The sequence below is a fragment of the Scyliorhinus torazame genome, chromosome 9 (genome assembly GCF_047496885.1).
Source record: "Scyliorhinus torazame isolate Kashiwa2021f chromosome 9, sScyTor2.1, whole genome shotgun sequence".
Lineage (NCBI taxonomy): Eukaryota > Metazoa > Chordata > Chondrichthyes > Carcharhiniformes > Scyliorhinidae > Scyliorhinus > Scyliorhinus torazame.
Window position 1 is genome coordinate 157,731,929 of NC_092715.1, and position 24,517 is coordinate 157,756,445.

The 24,517-nt window shown below is 48.4% G+C and overlaps 1 protein-coding gene across 2 annotated transcripts in view; it reads right to left on the bottom strand.

Moving 5' to 3' along the window:
- Positions 1–441: 441 nt before the first annotated feature.
- ubqln4 (ubiquilin 4) overlaps positions 442–24,517 on the bottom strand; it is a 77,270-nt gene continuing 53,194 nt past the window's right edge. Inside the window, exons 8-11 of one of the 2 annotated variants that reach the window (XM_072516663.1) lie at positions 18,270–18,353; positions 17,110–17,225; positions 11,001–11,148; positions 442–764 (exon numbers count right to left, since the gene is read on the bottom strand). In XM_072516663.1, coding sequence (XP_072372764.1) covers positions 606–764; positions 11,001–11,148; positions 17,110–17,225; positions 18,270–18,353 — 507 coding nt within the window. In that variant the 3' untranslated portion in view covers positions 442–605. Of the gene's footprint in view, positions 765–10,985; positions 11,149–17,109; positions 17,226–18,269; positions 18,354–24,517 lie in introns of both variants that reach the window. The other variant, XM_072516664.1, reaches the window with a different exon arrangement.

Genomic DNA, 24,517 nt, shown 5'->3' on the forward strand with positions numbered 1-24,517 from the left:
ATTGCATTCAACAAGACTAGAAAGGTATTGAATAATTTTCAATGAAATAATATGTAATGAAGTACATTTCTATGCATTTCATTTTGCATATAAAGCAAAATAATAAATATTAGATTCAGTGGTATTCGGCATTTAGTCTTTGGATGTATTTGCCTTAATGCATGCTTCGTTCACAATATGCTACTGGCTGTCAGACACTGCAGCTTTGATCAGTTTCGTCTGCATCTCTTGCAAGTCTTTGTTCTATACAAATTGCTATCAAGAGGCTGCTAGTTAAACAGCAAGACTTGAGATTTAAACGGATTTTCAGGTCAGACCAAAAAACTATTCACATGACTCATCTGAGTTTTTAAAAATTACAAACAGAACAGAAAATTTCTATGCATGCAACATCTTGGCCTGACTCAAAAAAAGCCTTAAATCTCAATGTTCATGTACTGTACAAATGCCTCTGTGTACTCACTTAATATAATGCAATTATCTCCATCTCCAACTGCAAGACTGAACCTCAAAAGTCAAGCTGAAAAGAGCATTTGTTTTTAAAGGTTTAACTGCTGTTATATCAAAAATAAATTACAATTTATTTGCAAGCTGCAGAAAGATTGCTAAGATGGTTGAGAACCCAGTAGCCTTTCAATGGCTGCATTGACATCTCCACCTGTTGCTATTAGAGCTTGAAGGTTGGCTTCACGATTCAGAAATCCCATCGCACTGAGCTGATCAAGTTGTTGCTGAAACTGTACTTCAGGATTCGGAGTCAAAGTCTGCTCAGCAGTGACATGTAACGGCAACAAAATGAAAAATAATGTCACTAGATATTCTCTATCAATAATAAATACAAGAATATTTCATAGATCTTCAGGTGTCCAGCTTTATAGTTACGCATCAACAAAGTATTGACAGGGCTTCCGGTGGCGGCAATGAGTGAGTGAGCCGCACATTCGGGGGCTCTCACTCCGGCGGGATTTGAGGATCTGGTTCCCCGGTTTTGCGGGACTGCGGAGCGCTGGAAAGGTGGCCACGGAGGTGCTGAGGAACGGGCAGAGCTGCATGGAACTGCAGGAGAGCAGAAAGCAGCGCAAACGTGAGAGAAAGGGACAAAGACAAGGTGCTGGGGAAGCTGACCCAGGAGCAAAGATGGCGGACCTGCGGACCCGGCAGTCCAGCAGGCGCTGGAAAACATGGTGATAAAAAGCAGTTTTGAATCTTTGAAGCGGGATAACTTGGACCCACTTCAGAAGGCAGTAGATCAATTGAACCAGAGATTGGATGACCAGGATGAAAAGGTTAAGGAGCTGGGAGAGGCGGTGGAGTAGCAGGCGGACGCGCAGACGATTACTGCGCTAGAAGTCGACGGGTTGAAGGAGAGACAGAGAAGACTGCTGGACAGAGTAGAGGAGCTGGAAAATAGAGCCCGTAGACAAAATCCGAGGATCATCGGCCTCCCGGAGGCGGCGGAGGGAGCTGATGCCACAGCGTTCGTGGCGGACCTGTTGATGCAGCTGATGGGGGCTGAAGCCTGTCCGCGACCGCCGGAGCTGGAGGGGGCACACCGAGTACAGGCGAGACAGGTGCATCCGGGGGGCCCCCCCTTCCGATGGTGATCAGGTTCCACAGGTTTGTGGAGAAGGAGCGGGTGCTGCAGTGGGCAAAGAGCGCTAAGAGCAGCACGTGGAATAACAGTGTCCTTCGCATTTACCAGGACCTAAGCCAGGAGGTGGCCAGGCAGCGAGCAGCCTTTAAACAAGTTAAGGAGGTGTTGTTCAAAAAGCACGTGAAGTTTGGTCTGCTCTTCCCGGCCCGTCTTTGGGTTACGCATCAGGGCCAACACCACTACTTCTCCGAGCCCGAAGAAGCGATGGACTTTGTGAGGGATCAAGGGCTGGTCTCGAAAAAAGGTCCCACGGACGCAAGCTAGGGTCCGAGAATTACTGGTTGAAGGGACACTTACTGTGCCTGGACTACAGGTTGACTGTTTACTGCTTTAAAGGTGCCTTGTGTATTTTTTTTGTGGGCAGTTTTTGCCTGTGGGGGATGTGGGGGGGATGTGGGAGGAGGGTATCCCCCCTCCCCTCGAATGGTCTTTTTCCTTGTATTGCGGGGTTATATATATCTTTTTTTTTCTTTTTGGTGCTCAGAAAGGGACGTGGGTTAACACTTCTCTGTGTACACAGCTGGAACTGTATTGTACCTGGGGCAGCCTTGCGTTGATGTTTACATCTTGTCTGATTTTTCCCATTTTAGTGAGACTGCTCCAGGGTCACCGGGCTAGCAGATTGGCTAGTCAAGGGAGTCAGGTGGTGGTGGTGGTTTTGGGGGGGGGGGGGCAGGAAGAGAAAGAGAGAATTCAGCCAGTGAATGGCAGGGGTGAGGGGGGGGGGGGGGGGGGGGGGGAGAAAGAGTTATTTTGCTGACGTGGGGGGGGGGGGGGGTCTGAAGTAGGTAATGGAAAGGAGGTCGGGGGTGGGAGGCAGCCAAGAGGCGAGCCAGGAATGGCACGCCGCATGGGCCGGGGGCGAGCCCAAGAAAGGTTATGGCTGACCGGGGGGGGGGGGGGTTGTGCCCCCCCAACCAGGCTGATCACCTGGAATGTCAGGGGACTAAATGGGCCAGTTAAAAGGGCACGTGTGTTCGTGCATTTGCGTGCTCTAAAGGCGGACGTAATTATGTTGCAGGAGACACATCTGAAAGTGTCTGACCAGACTAGGCTGAGGGGGGGGGCTGAGCCAGGTCTTCCACTCGGACTTGGATTCTAAGCCCGGGGGGTAGCAATTATGATCAATAAGCGGGTACAATTTGAGGCGGAGGGCGTAGTCGCAGACGGCGGGGGCAGATTCCTTATGGTAAGGGGCAAGCTGGAGGGGAGAAGAGTGGTGCTGGTGAACATATATGCGCCGAACTGGGATGACATTGACTTTATCAAAAGAGTGCTGGGGAAGATCCCGGACCTAGACTCACATAGGTTGATAATGTGGGGGGGGGGGGGGGGGGGGGGGGAGAGACGACGGGCAGACTCCCACCAATGGCAAGAGAGCTGAAAGGGTTCATGGAGCAAATGGGGGCTGTGGACCCATGGAGAGCCAGGCAGCCGACGGGAAGGGGCTACTCGTTCTACTCGCATGTTCATAAAGTATATTCTAGGACTGATTTTTTTATCTCGAGCAAGGACTGTGTAGAGGAGGTAAAGAATACTCAGCAATCACTATCTCGGACCATGCCCCGCACTGGGTGGACCTGCAGGTCGGGGGGGCGAATTACCAACGCCCACAATGGAGGTTAGACGTAGGACTGTTGTTGGAGGAGGGGATGTGAGAGAGACTTCGGAAGTGTATGCAAAATTACTTGCAGGTGAACGATACAGGGGAGGTTTCAGCAGCGACCCTGTGGGAGGCGCTGAAGGCAGTAGTGAGGGGGGAGTTGATCTCAATTCGGGCTTACAGGGTCGGGGCGGACAGAGCAGAAATGGACTGATTGGTTAGGGAAATTCACCGGATAGACGAGGAGCATGCGGGGTCCCCGGGGGAGGACCTACTCAGGGAGAGACGGAGATTGCAGGCAGAACTGAGGGTGCTATCCACGAGTAGGGCCGTGGAACAACTTAGGAAGGCGAGGGGTGTATGAGCATGGGGAGAAGGCCAGCAGATTGCTAGTGCAGCAACTCAGGAAGAGGGAGACGGCCAGGGAAATAAGTAGAGTGGTTGATGGGGAGGGGAGCAGAGTGGAGGACCCGGCAGGACTGAATAAGGTATTTCGGGACTTCTATAGTAAGCTGTACACTTCAGAACCCCCGGAAGAGATGAAAAGGTTCCTGGATGGGACTAACCTTCCCAAAAGTGAGCAGGGGACTAGTGGACGGGCTGGGGGCCCCGATTAGAGCGGAGGAGGTATTGGGGGCCCAAAAGGCCATGCAGTCGGGGAAAGCCCTGGGACTGGATGGATACCCAGTAGAGTTTTACAAGAAGTTCTCGGAGATAGTGGGACCGGTCCTGACAAGGGTTTTTAATGAGGCAAGGGACAGAGGGACCCTGCCACCGACGATGTCGCAAGCCACCATCTCGCTGATACTAAAGCGGGACAAAGACCCGGAATCCTGCGGGTCATACAGGCCAATCTCCCTGATCAATGTGGATGCCAAGCTTCTGGCGATTAGAATGGAGGACTGCGTACCGGAGGTGATTGGGGACGATCAGACAGGGTTTGTGAAAGGCAGGCAGCTGACAGCTAACTTAAGATTACTTAATGTGATCATGATGCCCCCGACGGGCAAGGAGGTGGAGGTAGTGGTGACAATGGACGCTGAGAAGGCCTTCGACCGGGTGGAGTGGGGCTATTTGTGGGAGGCGCTTGGACGGTTTGGGTTCAGGGAGGGACTGGTTAATTGGGTGGACTATTGTACCAGGCCCCAAAAGCTAGCGTTAGGACGAACATGATGTCAGATTATTTCAGACTACACTGTGGGACCAGACAGGGGTGCCCACTCTCCCCGTTGCTGTTCGCACTGGCGATGGCGATGGCGTTGAGAGCTGCTGCGAAGGGGTGGAAGGGAATAACTGGGGGGGGGGGGGGGGGGGGGGGGGGGGGCCATAGGGTCTCACTCCACATGCGGATGACCTGCTCCTGTACGTGTCGGACCCACTGGCCGGGATGGAAAATATACTGGAAACATTGAGGAAGTTCGGCCCGTTTTCAGGGTACAAATTAAATATGGCCAAGAGTGAGATGTTTGTGGTGCAGGCAAGGGGCCAGGAGAATAGACTGAAGGAGCTGCCATTTAGGCTGGTGGAGGAAAGTTTCCGGTACTTGGGGATACAGGTGGCACGAGACTCGGGCAGGTGACAGAAGTAAAATTGACTAGAGTGGCGGAACAAATGAAGAGGGAATTTCGGAGATGGGGTGCACTCCAGCTGTCACTTGCGGGGAGAGTGCAGACGGTAAAGATGACAATCCTCCCTAGATTCCTGTTCATCTTCCAGTGCCTCCCGATCTTTATCCCACGGTCTTTCTTCAAAAGGACCGGCAAAATCATCATGAGCTTTGTCTGGGCGGGAAAATCCCTGCGGGTGAGGAAGGCGATGCTTGAAAGGAGCCGCAGCGAGGGGGGACTGGCATTGCCGAATCTGATCAACTACTCCTGGGTGGCTAACATAGCCATGATAAGGAAGTGGATGGTGGGTCCGGGGTCTATCTGGGAGCGAGTGGAGGCGGCTTCGTGCAGGGGCACCAGTTTGGTAGCCCTGGTCACGGCTCCCCTACCGCTGTCGCCGGCCAGTTACTCCACCAGCCCGGTAGTGGGGGCGGCCCTGCAGATATGGGGCCAGTGGAGGAGGCATGTGGGGTTGGGGGGGGTGCGTCTGTTTGGGCTCCAATATGAGATAACCATCGATTCGCCCTCGGGAACATGGATGGAGGGTTTTGAACATGGCGGTGGGCGAGGGTGGGCGATATGTTCCTGGAGGGGAGCTTGGCGAGTTTGAGGGGCTTGGAGGGGAAATATGGGCTGGTATGGGGAAATGACTTTAGGTACTTACAGGTGCGGGACTTTGTATGCAGACAGGTCCCATCCTTCCCACGCCTCCCGCCAATAGGGATCCAGGACAGAATAGTCCCTAGAGGAGGAGGAGGAGGAGATGGTCGAGTCTCGGATATTTGCAAGGTGCTCATGAAGGGGGAAGAGTCCCAGACGGAGGAACTGAAACTCAAATGGGAGGAGGAGCTCGGCGGGGAGATGGAGGACGGGCTGTGGGCAGAAGCTCGGAGTAGGGTAAATTCAACCGCAACATGTGCCAGGCTCGTCCTGATTCAATTTAAGGTTGTTCACCGGGCCCACATGACGGTAGCTCGGATGAGCAAATTCTTTGGGGTAGAGGACAAGTGCGCTAGATGCGCGGGAGGACCAGCGAACCATGTTCACATGTTTTGGGCATGTCCTAAGCTTAGGGGGTCATGTCCCAGCTGCTGAAAACAAGGGTGGTGATGAGTCCAAAGGTGGCAATTTTCAGGGTTTCAGAAGAACCGGGATTCCAGGGGGAGAAAGAGGCAGATATTCTGGCCTTTGCTTCCCTAATAGCCCGGCGGCGGATACTGCTGGTATGGAGGGACTCAAAACCCCCGAAGACCGAACTATGGCTTTCGGACATGTCAAGTTTTCTGGGTATGGAAAAAATTAAGTTCGCCTTGAGGTGATCTGTACTGGGGTTCGCCCGAAGGTGGCAACCATTCATCGACTTCTTCGAGCGTGAACGTTAGCAGGGGGGAGGAGATTAGGGTAGAGTAGGAGGGATAAATAGGCGGGTAGCGTCTAGGGGAGAGGAGCGGGCCTGTGCAGTATGGTTTGATTGAAGTAGTGGTTTTATATTGATTTTTGCACATTTCTGTTAGCTGTAACTGTTTACAATGCCAAAAAAATACCTCAATAAAGTATTGACAGATTATTCTATGATGGAGCACATTGGAATTAATGCAATCTGGTCTTCAGCCAACCAATGTCGCCATAATTTCCAGCCAATCTTTAAGGTATTAGCTGCAGTTCGGGCAACACGGTGGCGCAGTGGTTAACACTGCTGCCTCACGACGCCGAGGTCCCAGGTTCGATTCCGGCTCTGGGTCACTGTGTGGAATTTGCACATTCTCCCAGTGTTTGGGTGGGTTTTGCCCCCACAACCCGAAGATGTACAGTATAGGTGAATTGGCCATGCAAATTTGCCCCTCAATTAGACAAAATGAATTGAGTACTCTAAATTTATTTTTAAAAAGGTATTAGCTGTAGCTCAGTGGTAACACGTCTTCTGCCTTGGAGTCAGGAAGTTGTAGGTTCAAGTCGCACTCCAGAAACTGGAGCATAAAAAGCTGACGGACCGTTGAAAGGTCCGTTGATCTTGGGCGGGCATTTCCTGTCTCAGGGTGGGCGGGATCTGAAAATTCCATCACCCAATGTTTCAGATCAGTGACCCTTTGTCAGAACAGTTTTACAATTGCTACTGAGAATTTTCTGTTATTATTCAACCAAAAATGTCATTTGCTGCTCAAGAAGATCAAGAGATTATTTACAACAAAGCTCTGGCTTGGGAAAAAACTATTATAGGAAGCAATGGTTACTGTATGTGGGTCCTCTTGGCAAATTATTCAAACAACTGACTAGTCATAAATTACTCAGGGTTCCAACCAGCTAAGAGAAAATCAAAAGAGAAAATGGCATAAAAGAAGGGACATGTTTTTACTTAAGTTTGATGAAAAGACGACCATTACTGCTCGCCTGATCGTGTGGTATGAACAGACCTGGAGAAGCCATCTGCACAAGCCTCATTAAATCCAAGTTTTAAATGTGGAGCTAATATGTCTTACTCTGCCTGTTATTAAAGAGAAGATTAATTTTTAGTCAATAATAAATGAAGTAAATTATCAAATATATTAGTGTCTCTAGCTGTACATATTTGTTTCTTGTGTACAGGGTTTATCTTATTACAGTGAAAGGAACACTACATGCTTTCAGACAAGATGTTGAACAGAGATAAAAGCAAATTACTGCAGATGCGGGAATTGGAAACAAAAACAAAATGCTGGAAAATCTCAACAGGTCTGTCAACATCTGTGGAGAGAGAACAAAAATAATGTTTTGAATCTGGATGATTCTTCATCAGAGAGAGAGAGAGAGAGAGAGAGAGAGAGAGAGAGAGAGAGAACTAGAAATAGGATGAGATTTATATTGTTGTTGGGGTGAGGGCGTTGGTAGAGCAGTGGATCTGGATAGAGGGCCAGCAATAAGTGGAGGCAAGGGAGAAACTGGAGAAAAGACAAAGGGAATGTAAATGGGTGGTCATCATGGCTGAGAAGCGTGTTGATAGTGGCACATCAAGAGATCAGAATGTGCTAACGGCAGAACAAAGGTAAGCAGTGTGTCAAAGGACAACCTGGCCCTATTGGGGCAGGGTAGGGGAGGGGTGATGGTGGTAAGGAAAAAAACAAGATGGAAAGCAGGATGACAAAAAATGAAAATAAATTGCTAGAAATAAAAATAGGGTGGAGTAAAGAGTTCTCAGTCCAGAAGGGTTGGCACGGTGGCTAGCACTGCTGTCTCAGCACTAGGGACCCGGGTTCAATTCAAGCCTTGGGTGACTGTCTGTGTGGAGTTTGCACTTTCTTCCAGTGTCTGTGTGGGTTTCCTCCGAGTGCTCCGGTTTCCTCCCACAGTCCAAAGATGTATAGGGTAGGTGGATTGACAATGATAAATCGATCTTTAGTGTCCAGGGATGTGCAGGTTAGGTTATGGAGATAGGGCAGTGGACAGGGGATTGGACATAGGTAGATTGCTTATTCGAAGAGTCGGTGCAGACTAGATGGGTGAATGGCCTCCTCCTGTACTGTAGAGATTCTATGATTAAAGGCTGAAACGTGCCTGATCTGAAGATGAAGTGCTGCTCCTCCAGTTTGTGTTGGGTTTCACTGGAACATGCAGCAGGCCAAGGACATGGACATGAGAACAGGTGTGTTGAAATGACAAGCGACAGGAAGGTCTGGGTCCTGCTTGCGGATGGGCTGAAGGTGTCCCGCCAAGCCCTCATCCAGCCTGTGTTTAGTCTCTCAAATGTAGAGTAGACCACATTGGGAGCAGTGAACCTAATTAACCAGATTGAAGGAGGTGCACGTGAAGCACTGCTTCACCTGAAAGTGTTTAGGCTGCTGGATGGTAAACAGGGAGGTAGGGGCAGATGTTGCACCTTCTGCGATTGCATGGGAAGGGTTCTGGCAGATGTTGGGAGTGGAAGAGCGGACCAGGGCATCCCAGAGGGAACAGTCCCAACAGAATGCTGACAGGGGGAGTGAGGGGAAGATGTGTTTAGTGTTGGCATCATCCTGGAGTTGGCAGAACTGGCAGAGGATGATCCTTTCAATGCGGAGGCTGGTGGGGTGAAAAGGGAGGACAAGAGGGACACTATCCTGGTTCCAGGAGGAAGGGGAAGCTGTGAGAGCAGAGGTGCAGGAGATGGGTCAGACATGGTTTCGACTCCTGTTATCCAGTGGGTGGAAAACCATTAAACAGAGGCCCTGTCTGCCCTTTCAGGTGGACGTAAAATATCCCGCAGCACTATTCCGAATAAGAACAGAGTTCTCACCAATATTTATCCATCAATTAACCGGTCATTATCACATTGCCATTTCATAAATCTTTGCACAGAAATAAACCATTCTGTCCATGATATCTGTTCCAGCTCTTCAAAAGATCTATCCAATTAGTCCCACTTCCCTCCCTGTTCGGGTCTGCAATTATAATTCTCACCTGAATTTACTATCCACTGCTCTCATTAGGCAGTGTATTCTAAAAATGAGCTTATTTCACCTCTGCCCTTTCGTTGCAAACTTTTCATGTGTATTTTCTGGTTACGGATCCCTTTGCCACCAGAATGCTTGGTGAATCCCGAACAGGCGCCGGAATGTGGCGACTAGGGGCTTTTCACAGTAACTTCATTTGAAGCCTACTTGTGACAATAAGCAATTTTCATTTCAGGGGCTGGTTTAGCACACTCTGCTAAATCGCTGGCTTTTAAAGCAGACCAAGGCAGGCCAGCAGCACGGTTCGATTCTTGTACCAGCCTCCCCGAACAGGCGCCGGAATGTGGCGACTAGGTGCTTTTCACAGTAACTTCATTGAAGCCTACTTGTGACAATAAGCGATTTTCATTTCATTTTCATATCTCTAATTTAACCTTCCCTGTTGTCTTGGAGATTCACTAGTCCCAAAATGTAACCAAGTCCCTCATCACTGGCCCTATTGCAATAATTCTCTTCAATACCCTTTCCCCTAATGTGCGGTGCCCAGAATTGGATACAATACTCCAGCTGAGGCCCAACCAGATGATTTATAATGGTTTAACATAACTTCATGCCTTTATACTCCATGCTTCTATTTATAAATCCAGTTTGCCTCTCTTACAGCCTTCAAAAAGAGATCAGTTACCAGGTCACTGCCTCAGGTCTCTCTGTTCCTGCACCATTTTTTAAATTGTACCATTTAGTTTAATTTACAAACTTTGAAATCATGTCCTGTATATCAAGGTCCATGTCATGAATACATATCAGAGAGCAGTAGTCTTAATACTAAAACAATACCCCTGTGGGACACCAGAGTATATTTCTCTCGGATCTGAAAATCCACTCACCTCTACGCCCCTTGATAACTTTGTATCCAAATTGCTCCTTAATTCCAGACTTCAACTTTTCTGACCAAAGTCCATACACACATGTATTATAGCTGCCTTAACCTCATCACTTTGTTACTTCTTCACAAAACTTAATCAAGTCAGTTAAATATGAAATAAAATGTCTTTAAGAAATCTGTATTGACTACAATTGGTTAACCCACATTTTCCAAGTGGCAATGAAATTCCAGATTATTAACATTAAGAGCCTTTAGGTTGACAGACCTGTGGTTAGCTAGTTATCTTTCTTCCTTTTTTATTGAAAAAAAGAACGTAACATTTTTAATCCTTCAACCCATCGGTACCAGGTCCCTATTTAAGGCATGAAAGGTTGTGTTCAGAGCCTCCACATTTCTACCCTTCCCTCAGCAACCCAGGACACATCCCATCTGGACTGGCCGTCTTTTCTACTTTGATGGCATTTAAATACCTCTTCCTCAGTCTAATCCTAACCAACTTCTCTTCTCGGGTGAATAAGATGCAAGTGTGGTATACGGTATGACTGGGTGCACAACTCTATCCCCAAAACTGCCAGTGTTGATCTCAATTAAGGTGCTACGGGGAAACCGCAAAGAACAGCCAGGCTTTTCCCAACTAGGTTTTAGGATTTCAACCCAGAAATCCAGCAACCTTCCAGATTACAGGGAAGTTATACAGTTATAATTATGATCAATTGTTTTATAAACAGGTGGATTTAATGTTGATGCCATAGCCACCACTATCCTCCCTTGAGAGACTGGAATCTGTTACATGTCATGTTACAACAGAATTACTGACCAACTGTATTTTCACCTCATATCACACTACCTGGGAGTTTGCTCCAGCTAATGCTTGCAACATCTGCTGCACAAAATGTTGCTGTCCGCTATCAGTTCCTACTGTTCCACCTGCTCCACCAGTATTTTCATTTGGATTGGGGGCAACTGTGCCAATTCCACCAATACCACCGCCATATCTTAAAAGAGAAAAATTAAACAGAATACTTTAAACAAACCTGTCAACGTGGGGAAAGTGAGATATTAACAACATTCAGTTCACAGCACAACGTCGAAGATTTCCAAAAGCTACATCACAAGCAGTGTGCTTAGAATTCTGTGCCATCTCAAAGCTGATATTTGCAGCACGCATGACCAAATTCTGCAGCAAAACAATATAGACTTTGGAATATGTTGCCTAGTAAATTTTTATAGTAAACTTTGTTGTTCTGCACTCTACCAATTGGTATTTCTGATGTTTCCATAATACAAATAGTCACTTAATCAACTGGAAGCAATTACAAAGTAAGTGTCACGGTAGCACAGTGGTTAGCACTGTTGCTTCACAGCACCAGGGACCCAGCTGCACAGTCTCGTGTGTAGTCTGCATGGACTTCCCAGATCTGTGTAGGTTTCCTTCAAGTGCTCCGGTTTCCTCCTACAAAAAGTCTCGAAAGGCGTGCTTGTTAGATGAATTGGACGTTCTGAATTCTCTGTGTACCCGAACAGGTGTTGTAGTGTGGCGACTAGGGGATTTTCACAGTAACTTCATTGACGTGTTAAGGTAAGCCTACTTGTGATACTAATAAAGATTATTGTAAAGGTTATCTGGAACTTGTACCTGCATTGTGTATTATTTTATATTTTATTGTACTGTTAAAGATTTAAAACTACAAGGAGTACTGGTCTTTGCTTATGGAGTACCTGCATATTAGTTCATACTCCTATTGGGCTGTATTCTATTGGTAAATTAATTTAATTCTCAGTTTACTGGCATTTTTAATTAACCAGCACTATCTATTCCCTGTGCATTCCATATAAAAATTATATTGTATATATTAAATTGAAATGGCAGTGGTTAGAGTAAAAAAAGTTCAAATAATAGCAGCAATTAAATCATATAAAATCATTGAACAATAAAGCAAACTTTAACAGAGCAAATGCGGGACTTCCGGTGGTAGCCATGGAGGAGGTGGTCACACATTCGATAGCTCCTGTCTGAATCGGACTTTCGGATCTTTTTTTCCTGGATTTTTGGGGACTTTATGAAATAAATCGGTGGAGTTAGCATCAGTAAGGAGGATTTCCCCCCCCCCCAGTGTATGGATAGCTGGACCAGAAGTGGCCGTGTGAAACGAATTAGTCCTGAAAGAGGGAAGCGAGGGGAGCTGGCAGTGCGGCGAAGCATGACAGACGGCAAGGACCAGGGAGCGGCGGCTCACTGGCCGAAGGAGCAACAGATAAGAGTTTTTCAAGAGTTGCTTTGCCGAGCTAAAAAGGGATACGCTTGAACCGATGAAAGTATCGATCGACCAAATGGTTGCGACTCAGGCAGCCCAGGGGAAAGCGATCCAGGAGATCGAATTAAAACTCTCCAACCAAGAGGACAAGATAACTGGACTGGAGCACAAGGTGGAGGTGCTAGATGACCGCCACAAGCAGATGCAGGAGAAGCTGGAGAACAGAACCAAGAGGCAGAATTTAAGAATCATTGGCCTTCCTGAAGGCATTGAGGGATCAGATGCGGGAGCGTATGCGGCGAGTATGCTGGAGTCGTTGATGGGAGCGGGGGCTTTCCCTCGACCCCTGGAGCTGGATGGAGCGCACAGTGCCCTCGCAAGGAAACCCAAGGCGAACGACCCCCCCCCCAAGGGCCATGGTGGTCCGTTTTCACCGATTTTTTGACAAGGAGCGCATCCTGCGATGGGCCAAGAAGGAACGAAGCAGCAAGTGGGAGAATAGTAAGGTGCACATCTATCAGGACCTGGGTGCGGAGCTGGCCAAGAGAGATGCAGGGTTCAACCGGGCAAATACGACCCTCTTTAAGAAGGGGGTGAAGTTTGGGGTGCTATATCCAGCGAGACTGTGGGTAAAGCACGAGGACTGACACTATTATTTCGAGTCGCCAGATGATGTCTGGACATCTATTGGAGAGAAGTTGGACTTGAGTTGAGGGACACAATGCTTCGAAGATGGGAGGCAGCGACGGTTTGTAATTGTGTTCGGTTTTAAACAAGATTGTGGTTAGTCGTGGGCGAGAGAGCAGGTTGGGGGGACGGTTGGAAGCGCTTTGTTCAGAAGGTGGTTGATACGGGGAGGGGGGGGGGGGGGGGGGGGGCCTGAAGTTAGCACTACTCTTCGGGGGACTCGGTTTTGTTGCGAGTGTGACTGTTCGGCTTTATGGTTATGCTAATGGATTTTGGAGAGCTGATGTTTGCTTACTGGGGAATGTGATCTTGTAAATAGGTTTTTTCTATGTGGGGAGAGGGGTCCGAACAACAGGGCGATAGTCTGACTGGCTCCAGGGGTGGGGGCTATCGGCGTCAGCATGGATCAGCTGATTCTCAGAAGCATGGTGGGGGGTGGCTTAGTGTTGAGTTGGTATTTGATTTGGGGGATTAGGTTTCTGGTGTTAGGGGGGAGGGGGTGGGTGGCTGCTCTGCGGGCAAGGGGGAACTTTTCTTCAGGGAATAAAAGGAGGGTCAGGGGCAGCTGCTGCTTAAGGGGGTGCCGGGGGGGCGCGGGCTCGGGGCTGTCCAAAAAAGGGTGATGGCTAGGCGGGCGGGGGGTAGCCCCCCATCCAGGCTGATTACTTGGAACGCGAGAGGTCCGAATGGGCCGGTGAAGAGAGCGCGCGTGTTTGTGCATTTAAAGGGACTAAAGGCAGACGTGGCAATGCTCCAGGAGACACATCTGAAGGTCACAGACCAGATGAGATTAAGGAAGGGTTGGGTGGGTCAGGTGTTCCACTCTGGGCTGGACTCGAAGATCAGGGGGGTAGCAATTCTGATCTGCAAGCGACTGGCATTTGAGGCTGGGAGAATAGTGGCTGATAAAGGGGGTAGGTATATCATGGTGAGTGGGAAGCTGGAGGGGGTCCGAGTGGTGCTTGTGAATGTCTACGTCACGAACTGGGAGGATGTGGATTTTATGAGGCGCGTGTTATGCAAAATCCCGGACGTGGAGTCACACAACTTGGTCATGGGAGGGGACTTTAATACGGTCATTGAACCTGAATTGGATCGCTCAAAATCCAGGACAGGGAAGAGGCCAGAGGCGGCAAGGGAGCTGAAGGGCTTTATGGAACAGATGGGGGGCGTAGACCCCTGGAGGTTTACACGGCCGAGGGTAAAGGAGTTTTCCTTCTTCTCCCATGTCCAGAAAGTTTATTCCCATATTGACTTTTTAGTTCTGACGCGGGACTCCTGAGGGAGCGGTGCAGCTTCAGGCGGGTTTGAATTGTTGACCACAGGGAAAGTGGTAGAACAGTTAAGGAAGGCTAGGGGTGCGGTGTATGAATATGGGGAGAAAGCGAGCAGGATGCTGGCGCAATCGGGTCTCGCTCTACGTGGATGATCTCCGCCTGTATATTTCGGACCCACTGGAGGGGATGGGGGAGGTCATGCGGATCTTAAGAGAATTTGGCAGTTTCTCAGGGTATAAATTGAACGTGGGGAAGAGCGAGTTGTTTGTGATCCAGGCAAAAGGACAGGAGAAGAGACTGAAGAAGCTGCCGCTGAGAAGGGTAGAGAAGAGCTTTCGTTATCTGCGTATACAGGTGGCCCGGAAGTGGGATTCGTTGCACAATCTTAATCTGACCCGGCTGGTGGAACAAATGGAAGGGGACTTTAAAAGATGGGACATGCTCCCGCTGTTACTGGCGGGGAGGGTACAGACCGTGAAAATGACGGTCCTCCCCAGATTTCTATTTGTATTCCAGTGCCTTCCCATCTTCATCCCCAAGGCCTTTTTCAAGCGGGTTAATAAGATCATCTCAGGATTTGTGTGGGCGAACAAGACCCCACGAGTAAAGAGTGCTGCTGGAACGCAATCGGGGGGGTGGAGGGTGGGCTGGCGCTGCCGAAATTTTGCAACTACTACTGGGCGGCCAACATTGCCATGATCAGGAAGTGGGTATTGGGGGAGGGGTCGGCACGGGAGCGGTTGGAGGCGGCGTCATGCAAAGACACCAGTTTGGGAGCGCTGGTAACGGCACCTCTGCCGTTCTCGCCGGCCCGTTACTCCACAGGTCCGGTGGTGGTGGCGACACTGAAGATCTGGGGCAGTGGAGGAGACACAAGAGGGTGGAGGGAGCATCGGTCTGGACCCCAATATGTAATAACGACAGGTTCCTGCCGGGTTCCAGAGTTGGCAGAGGGCGGGTATTAGAAGGATGGGTGACCCGTTTATAGATGGGAGCTTTCCTAGCCTGCAGGCGCTGGAGGACAAATTTAAATTGCCACCAGGGAACGGCTTTTGGTATCTACAAGTGCGGACCTTCCTGAGGAAGCAGGTGGTGGCCTTCCCGCTGCTGCCGCCATGGGGGATACAGGATAGAGTAGTGTCTGGTACCTGGGTGGGGGAGGGGAAGGTGTCGGATATCTACCAGGAGCTGTCGGAGGCGGAGGAAACCCTGGTGGAGGAGTTTAAAGGCAAGTGGGAGGAGGAGTTAGGGGGGGGAGTTCGAGCCGGGACTATGGGCGGAAGCCCCAAGTAGGGTCAATTCCTTCTCATCATGTGCCAGGCTCAGTCTAATACAGTTTAAAATGGTACACCGGGCACACATGACAGCGGCATGGATAAGCAAGTTTTTCACGATAGAAGACAGATGTGTGAGGTGTGCGGGGAGCCCAGCAAACCATGTCCATATGTTTTGGGCATGCCCGAAGCTTGGAGGGTTCTGGCAGAAGTTTGCCAGGGCAATGTCGAAGGTGCGAGGAACATGGGTGGTGCCGAGTCCAGAGGTGGCGATCTTTGGGGTGTCAGAAGACCCGGGAGTTCAGGGAGTGAAAGAGGTCGCGTCCTGGCCTTTGCCTCCCTGGTAGCCCGGAGACAGATCCTGTTAATATGGAGGGACTTGAAGGCCCCCCCCGCGAGTGTAGAGACCTGGGTTAGTGACATGGCTGGGTTTCTCAGCCCCGAGAAAATAAAGTTTGCCCTAAGAGGATCAATGTTAGGGTTCTCCTGGAGATGGCAGCCGTTCGTCGACTTTATTGGGGAAATTTCATTTAAACTGTCGGCAGTAGCAGCTTTTGGCACGGGGGGGGGGTAAAAGTGTGTTTGTTTGTTTTGCCATTTTCGGTGGTCTGTGAAGCCAGAGCCGTTTGGGGAAATAACTATTTTTGCACTATGTTAATGTTTAACACTTATTGTTCTTTTTCTGTTTTTGTTATAAAATTTTACAAATACTTCAATAAAAATATTTTATTGCAAATGCATCATAGCAAGCTCTTCGGCAAAAACGGTTACAAACACACGAGCAGAACGATGTCCTGCTAGGCATACACAGTAATTCATTCACAACTCACATTTAAGTCCTCCAAAAAGGGTCATGACTGAAGGTGCAGGGCACTTTTTGTCAAGGAAGTGGATACTTCCTTTTGTATTTTTTGCTCATTGTTAAAACTCGTCAAGTAATTGGATTTGTCAAATGTTGCCAGTCAGCTATTCACTAACCAGAGAGAAGCAATCCACAGAGTTGTAGGGCCATTTTTTTGCTCGTTAATGTAACAACTGTATATATTAGGTAGAGGCACAATGGACTAACCCATCCTGTCGCTGTGGAGAGGGAAATTGTTAAGAAATTGAGAGTATCGATTAGAAGCCAAACCTAATGTGTTCTTCACACAATACATTAATTCAATCCTCATTAACGTCCAGTAATCAGTGCACTTGCTGAATACATTTAAGATGACTGGCACATTTGGAACCAACACACAAGGCAGGAAGGAATAGCAGGATGCGTTGATGGAGTTAGCTAAAGGATGGGAGAATGTTCAAATTGAGCATAAACACTAGCATGGTCATGCTGGCCTTGGTGTTAAATAATATTTACAACACAAAGTAAAGCAGCGACAATAGTATGTTCAGGCCTTAACATCCAATTTCTATTTATATTTATGGAGCAGTGTGTAGCTACCATTTCATAACAAAGCTCTTACCCTGGCAGAAGCCCTGGGGCCTCAGTAGATAATGTCTGCAGGCCTTGCTGAATCTGTAGTAAAGCCTGCATGGCTCTTGGGTTTGACATAGCAGACAATGTTTCAGGATTCTGCATCTGGAATTAAAACATGATACTTTGTTTAAGATTGAAAACTTTGGGTTCACCTATTTGCTACATCGTGACCTTAAGATACTCCAGCATGCTTTGTAGCACAATAACAAATCAGTAAAATACACAGTCAACACGCCAGATTGCACATCTCCACACAAACAGCTCAAATCCACCAGGGTTAAAATCAACTCTTCCTCGCCAGGGTTGAAGAAAGGAAATGCAAGTAACCGTGTTTCATATTGCTCCAGGCAATGAAAAGTACAAGAGGAAAACTGATAAAAGGAAACACCAGAATGAGGTGATTTGGGTTTCACTGTGAAACAGTGAGTGCATCAACTCATTGGCTTGGACATGAAAACAGGCAGAACTTGGGAGTCAAGAAGATACCACAATATCTTGAGAAGGATTAAGCAAAATGCTGATTTGTTGTGGATGTATCAGAGACTACAGTGGATTGAATGTCTTGATTTCCATATTGTGAAACATGCAAAGCATAAAATAAATAAAACAAAAATAGTTATCTAATTAATTTAATCCCAATACGCGGCACGGTTGCACAGTGGTTAGCACCCCAGGTTAGATTCCTGGCTTGGGTCACTGTCTGCGAAGTCTGCACATTCTCCCAGTGTCTGCGTGGGTTTCCTCCGTGCTCCGGTTTCCTCCCATAAGTCCCGAAAGATGTGCTGTTAGGTGAATTGGATATTCTGAATTCTCCCTCTGTGTACCTGAACAGGCGCCGGAGTGTGGCGACTAGGGGCTTTTCACAGTAACTTCATTGCAGTGTTAATGTAAGCCTACGTGTGACAATAAAGATTATTAAATTAAATTATATTGCAGATATCTCCAGATCTTGGGTGCATGTGTCATAACAGCTCATTTTACTTCAGAGTATTTGCACAATTTATTCACAATCAGTACAGCTGAATATTTACAGATAGAAGCAGTTTAACACCTTCCAACTACTCTCAATCACTTGCAAAGTTTGATGTGAATGTAGCAAGCGATTCAGTATAGGGAAATGGGTGAAGCCAGAAACAAACTTGTTACCTGCTGCAGAAAGTTGGGGATCTGTTGCCTCATTTGGTCTTGCAGCTGAGGGTTTCCTGCAAACAATGGATTGTTCAGCATGATCTGCAACATATGAGAAAGATCTGCCTTAGTTCATTCGTTTGAAAAAAATGTTTCCTGATATTCCGGTTACAAATTCCACTTGACAGAAGTCTTAATAAACATGCTATGGGGAAGTCCAAATTTCAACATCAACCTAGAAAGAACCAATTCAACTTTGATGACATTCGTAATAAAACTTTCATTACGTTTGCACTTCTATAACTTAAACTATATTTCCTGTTTTTCCAACTTTGGATGTGGTATTTTCCTCTTCAAATGAAGTTACGTATCATATGCCAGAGACACTGAACAATTTAATGAGAAAATGTTACAAAGCGTCTGCTCCCTCCCAACTAGTACCACGTATTTAATGCCCACTCTAAACCCCTTCCACTTATGTAGCTCTTTTATCAGAGAAAAATGTTTCAGGGCGCTTCTCAGAGGTGTATTCAGAAAATAATAGATGCCAAGCTAAAGGAGATATTAGAAGGCATTGCTTAAGACTTAGTCATAGTGATTGGTTTAAGGGCATTCTTAACTTAAGTGTCCCCATTGGGTCCAATGTCAGATTGGCCACACAAAATTGCCCCTTAATTGGATAAAATGAATTGGGTACACTAAATTTTTTTATTTAAAAAAAATACACTCTTATTCATATAGTACCTTTACTGTAGTAAAACTTCGCAAGTCCCATCACAGGCTATTTAAAATTCAAAATTTAACACCAAGTCACATCAGGAAACATTAGAGATGAAAAGCTTTATTTCAGAGGTAGGTTTTAAGGAGCACCTGAAAGGATGAAAGAGAGGAAGAGAAACAGATTTAGGGTGAGAATTCCAGAACTTGGGGCCAGATAGCTGAAGGCATGGTTGCCAATGGAGGAATGATTACAATCAGAGATGCTCAAAAATGTCAGAATTGGGGGAGCACAGGTATCGGAGGGTTGCATGGCTGGAGATTAGAGGTAGGATTTGAAAATAAGAATGAGAATTTTAAAACCGAGGCATTGCTTAACCAGGCGACAAGAGTGTGCAGTGATGGATGAACAGGATTTGGTAAGAGTAAGGATACAGGCAGAATTTTGGATGACTTCAAGTTCACAAACAGTAGGATGCTCGTGGTCAGCCAGAATGTGTTGGAATTGTCAAGTCGAGAGGTAACATTAACTAGGGTTTCAGCAGATGGGCTATTCCAGGGATGGACCAATGTTAAAAGGTGGAAATAGATGGCCTTGTTGATGGCATGGACTATGTGGCTGTAAGGTCAGTTTGGGGTGACGTATGACGCCCAAGGTTGCAAAGAGTTTTGGTTCAGTGTCACATAATTGTCAGGGGGATGAAAGCCCCATGGAGGCTACACGTTTGTGGCAGGGACCAAAGACCAGTTTCCTGATATTTAGCTGGAGGAAATTTTTGCTCAATCTGTACTGGATGTTGGACAATCAGTCTGAAAATTTAGAGACATAGAAGAGGTTGGGAGGCCTGATGGTGAGAAAGAGCTGGGCACAGTGAAAACTGGCACTGCACTTTCAGGTGATGTCGCCGAGAGGCAACATGGAGATGAGAAATAGGGCACCAAGAATCATAGAATTTACAATGCAGAAGGAGGCCATTCAGCCCATCGAGTCTACACATGCCCTTGGAAAGAGCACCCTACATAAGCCCATGCCTTAACCCTATCCCTGCAACCCAGTAACACACACTTAATCTTCTGGACACTAAAGGGGCAATTTAGCAGGGCCAATCCACTTAACCTGCTCATCTTTGGACTGTGGGAGGAATCCGGAGGAAACCCACGCAGACACAGGAAGAAAAGTGCAAACTCCACACAGTCACCCGAGGTCGGAATCGGACCCGGGTCCCTGGAGCTGTGAGGCAGCAGTGCTAACCACTGTGCCAATCTTTGAGACGTATCCGAAGTAGCCAAATGGGAGCTCAAAGATCTAATGAAAGTGATCTCTGGCTGGGATGAGAATGGAACGGAAAGGAACTTCCAGTGATGGGTATACGCTGACAAGTCTCACATCAGGTTGCTCTCCTCCCATGAACCTGAAAAATAGGATTTTCGCCTGGAAAATCCTGCTGACACAAAAAAAAAAACATCCCCGCACCACGACAAGAAGAAAAATGCCAAATAGCAGTCAATCCAGAGAACGTGGAAACCAAAAGCGAAAAAAGCCTGGACAAACAAATGACGGAGCCGGCCGACGCACGAGGTAGCGAAACTCGGGCCTCGCCAGAAGGTGGAGGATGTTTCTCTCGAGAATTGAGGGAGCATAGGGAAGAGATGAAGGCGGACATTAAAGCTGCGGTGAAGGGATACCCCGGAGTGCAGGGGTGTGTCCACCAAGTTGATCCCACAGGAGCAGGGGACTAAAACCCCCCATCAGGATAGTCACCTGGAACTTCAGGGGACTTAACGGCCCAGTGAACAGATCCAGTCTTTTTCGCCCGCCTGAAAAGTATGAAAGCCTACACAGTCTTCCTCCAAGAGACACACCTGAGGCAGAAAGATTGATTGCGGGTAAGGAAGAGCTGTGTGGGATAGACCTACCATTCCTGCTACAGGACAAGGGCCAGACTGTTAAGTTAGAGGTCGGCGTTCACAGCAACAAGGATGGTTACGGGGCCACGGGGGCGGTACGTCATGATCAGATGCATCCTGGACAAGGCACTGGTAGCCCTCGTGAATGTATACGCTCCCAACTGGGACAATACAAATTTATCAAGAAGATCATGGCGGAAATCCCCAACATAGACACACACAGACAGATCTTGGGGGCAGACTTTAACTGTGTACAGGACCCACGGATGGACAGGTCGAACCCCAAATCAGGAAAGACCTCCAACATGGCGAAAGAACTCAGCCTATTTATGGAGCAGATGAGGGTGGTGGACGCATGGCGGTTCACCCACCCAGGGGAGGAGTTCTCCTTCTTCTCCCAAATACACAATGCATATTCACGGATCGACTTCTTCGTAGTGGGGAAAGTGGTGCTTCCAAGGCTAATAAGAGTGGAATGTTCCACAATTGTAATCTCCGGCCACACTCCACATTATATGGATGCGAATTTGGAGTTGGGCAGTGCCAACTCTCCCCCTTGGATGTTGGATACGGCCCTCCTGGCCGATAAGACTTTCTGCGAGAAAATATCACAGGCTACAGACGATTATGTTACTAATAACCAGAATGGGGAGATTTCACCCTCCACGTTCTGGGAAGCACAGAAGGCTGCGATAAATGGTGAAATTATTGCTTACAAAGCAAAAGAGACAGGGAAGAGAGGGCGGCTAGGCAATGGCTAGTCAACTCCATACTGGAAATAGACCGGCGATACTCCGAGGCCCCGACCATAGAGTTCCTGGCAGAGAGGAAGAAGTTACAGATGGACCTTGATCTGCTCTCCACGAGGAAAACAGTGCATCAACTCCCCTAAGCCCGGGGGACCCTGTAGGAACACAGAGACAAGGACAGCTGCCTGCTGGCTCACCAGCTGAGAAAGCAGGCAGTCACGAGGGAAATAGCCCAGATTAGGGTCAAACACATCTTAGTAGAGGAGCCGGATAAGGTCAACAAGGTTTTAGTGGCCTACCACCAGGGGCTGTACACCTCCGAGCCCCCAGCAGGAGACTTGTGGATGAAGCAGTTGTTCGATGGACTGGACATGCCAGTTGTGGGGGAGGAAACGCCGGTAGAACTGGGAGAAATCATAAGAGTATCAGCTCCATGCAGGCGGGGAAGGTGCTGGAAACGGACGGTTTCCTGGCAGACTTCTACAAAAGATTTGCGACGGTACTGGCCCCATGTGTACGGGAGAAGTTCACAGATTCACTGCCACCTACGCCAGCACAAGCCTCAATCTCACCGATACCTAAAAAGGACAAAGACTCAACAGAATGCAGTTCCTACAGAACCATCTCGCTGCTAAACACAGACATGAAAATACTGGCCAAGACCCTAGCCAAAAGGCTGGAGGACTGCATACCAGAGGTGGCAGCAGAAGACCAGATGGACTTTGTCAAGGGGAGACAGCTAACATCGAACATCAGGCACCTGTTGAACATGATCATGACCCCATCCAGGAGAGAACACAGTAGGTTTTTTAAATTCAGAATGTCCAATTGACCTAACAAGCATGTCTTTCGGGACTTATGGGAGGAATCCGGAGCACCCGGAGGAAACCCACGCAGACACGTGGAGAACGTGCAGACTCTCCACAGACAGTAACCCAGCCAGGAATCTAACCTGGGACCTTGGCGCTGTGAAGTTGCAGTGCTAACCACTGTGCTACCGTGCTGCTCGGGAATACTTTAGGTGATAGGCCTTTCTTCCTGGATGCAGAAAGACCTTCGACAGAGTCGAATTGACGTACCTCAGAGGTACTGGAGCGGTTCGGGCTTGGAACAGGGTTCACCACCTGGGTGAAACTCACATACAACACTCCCTCAGCGAACGTACAGACAAATACCACCAGCTCTAAGTACTTCCAGCAGCACAGAGGCACAAGTGAGGGATGCCCATCGTCCCTGCTGCTGTTCGCCTTGGCTATTGAACCACTGGCGATCGAACTTTGGGAGCAAAGAACTGGAAGGGGATCCGGAGAGGAGACACAGAGCAGAGTCTCCCACTATACAGATGACCTGCTCCTCTACATCTTGGACCCTGGAAGCAGTATGGATGGAATCATGGCACCCTTGAAAGAGTTTGGAGCCTTCTTGCGCTACAAACGTAACCTGAGCAAAAGCGAGATCTTACCAGTGAACCCGCAAAAGGAGGTGCAGAGCTGGAGGGGTTGCCATTTAAACAGGCCGAACACAAATTCCGCTACCTGGGGATCCAAATCGCTTATGACTGGACAGGGATCCACAAGTGGAACCTGACCAGCCTGCCAGAGGAAGTAAAAAAAGGACCTGCAGAGTTGGAACACACTCCCATGCTCCCTGGCAGGGAGTGCAGATGATCAAGATGAACGTACTGCCCAGGTTCCTCTTCCTGTTTAGATCCATCCCGATCTACATCTTTTTCATTTCATTTCATTTCAACGCCTTTTTGAACTCACTAGAGAAACTGATTATGGCGTTTGTGTGGGGAGGGAAGAACACAAGGATCCCAGAGTACTGCAGAAAACAAGGTCCTGGGGCGGGGGGCGGGGGGGGGGGGGGGGGGGGGGGGGGGGGGGGGGGGGGGGGCAGCCTTCCCAAACCTGCCATATTATCACTGGGCTGCAACCGCAGAGAGGGTAAAGGAGTGGATAAATGAGCCGGAAGCCTAGTGGGCGTTTATGGAGGAGGGCTCCTGCAGAGGGACCTCTCTCCGAGCACGAGCCACAGTGGCACTCCCATCCTCACTTATTAAAATATTGAACAAGCCCAGTGGTAGTAGCAACACTCCGGTCATGGAATCAACTGCGACAGAATTTCGGGCTAACCAACAAGACCGCCATCTGCAACGACCACAGGTTCACGCCTGCGACTATGGATGTCATCTTCAAAAAGTGGAGAGAGGACAGGGGGGACACTGACACTTAGGGTCATCTACACTGACAACAGACTGACAAGGCCCGAGGAACTGGCAGAAAAATTCCAGCTGACAGTAGATGGGGGAGGCGGCGAACTAAGATATCTGGAGATCAAAAACAAGGATGTACCCACGACCACCACGACAATCACTGCGAGACATCCTAGGGAAAGGGAACTGGGGCAACATATATGGGCGACTGCACCTAACTGGACTAGGAAGAAGTGGGAGGACTCTAGAGCAAAGCACTGCACAGGGTCAACTCCATCTCCACATGCGCAAGGCTAAGCCTAATACAGCTAAAAGTGGTACACTTAACCAGAACCCGAATGAGCAGGTTCTTCCCAGAGGCGAGGGCAAATGCGAACGGTGCCAAGGAGACCCAGCGAACGACGCCCACATGTTCTTGTTTTGCCCCAGACCTGCTGAGTTTTGGACAGCCTTCTTTGAGGCAATGTCCAAGGTGAGGGGTGAAGGTGGTGCCTTTCCAAAGAGTGGCAGTCTTTGGGCCATCAGAACAGCCAGATCTATTCACGGAGAGGAGGGCTGACTCCCTTGCCTTCCTAATCGCTCGCTGGAGGATCCTGCTCGGCTGGTGGTCAGCAGCACCTGACTGCTGACTGGCTGTCTGACCTAGCCGAATTTCTCCAGATGGAGAAAATTAAATT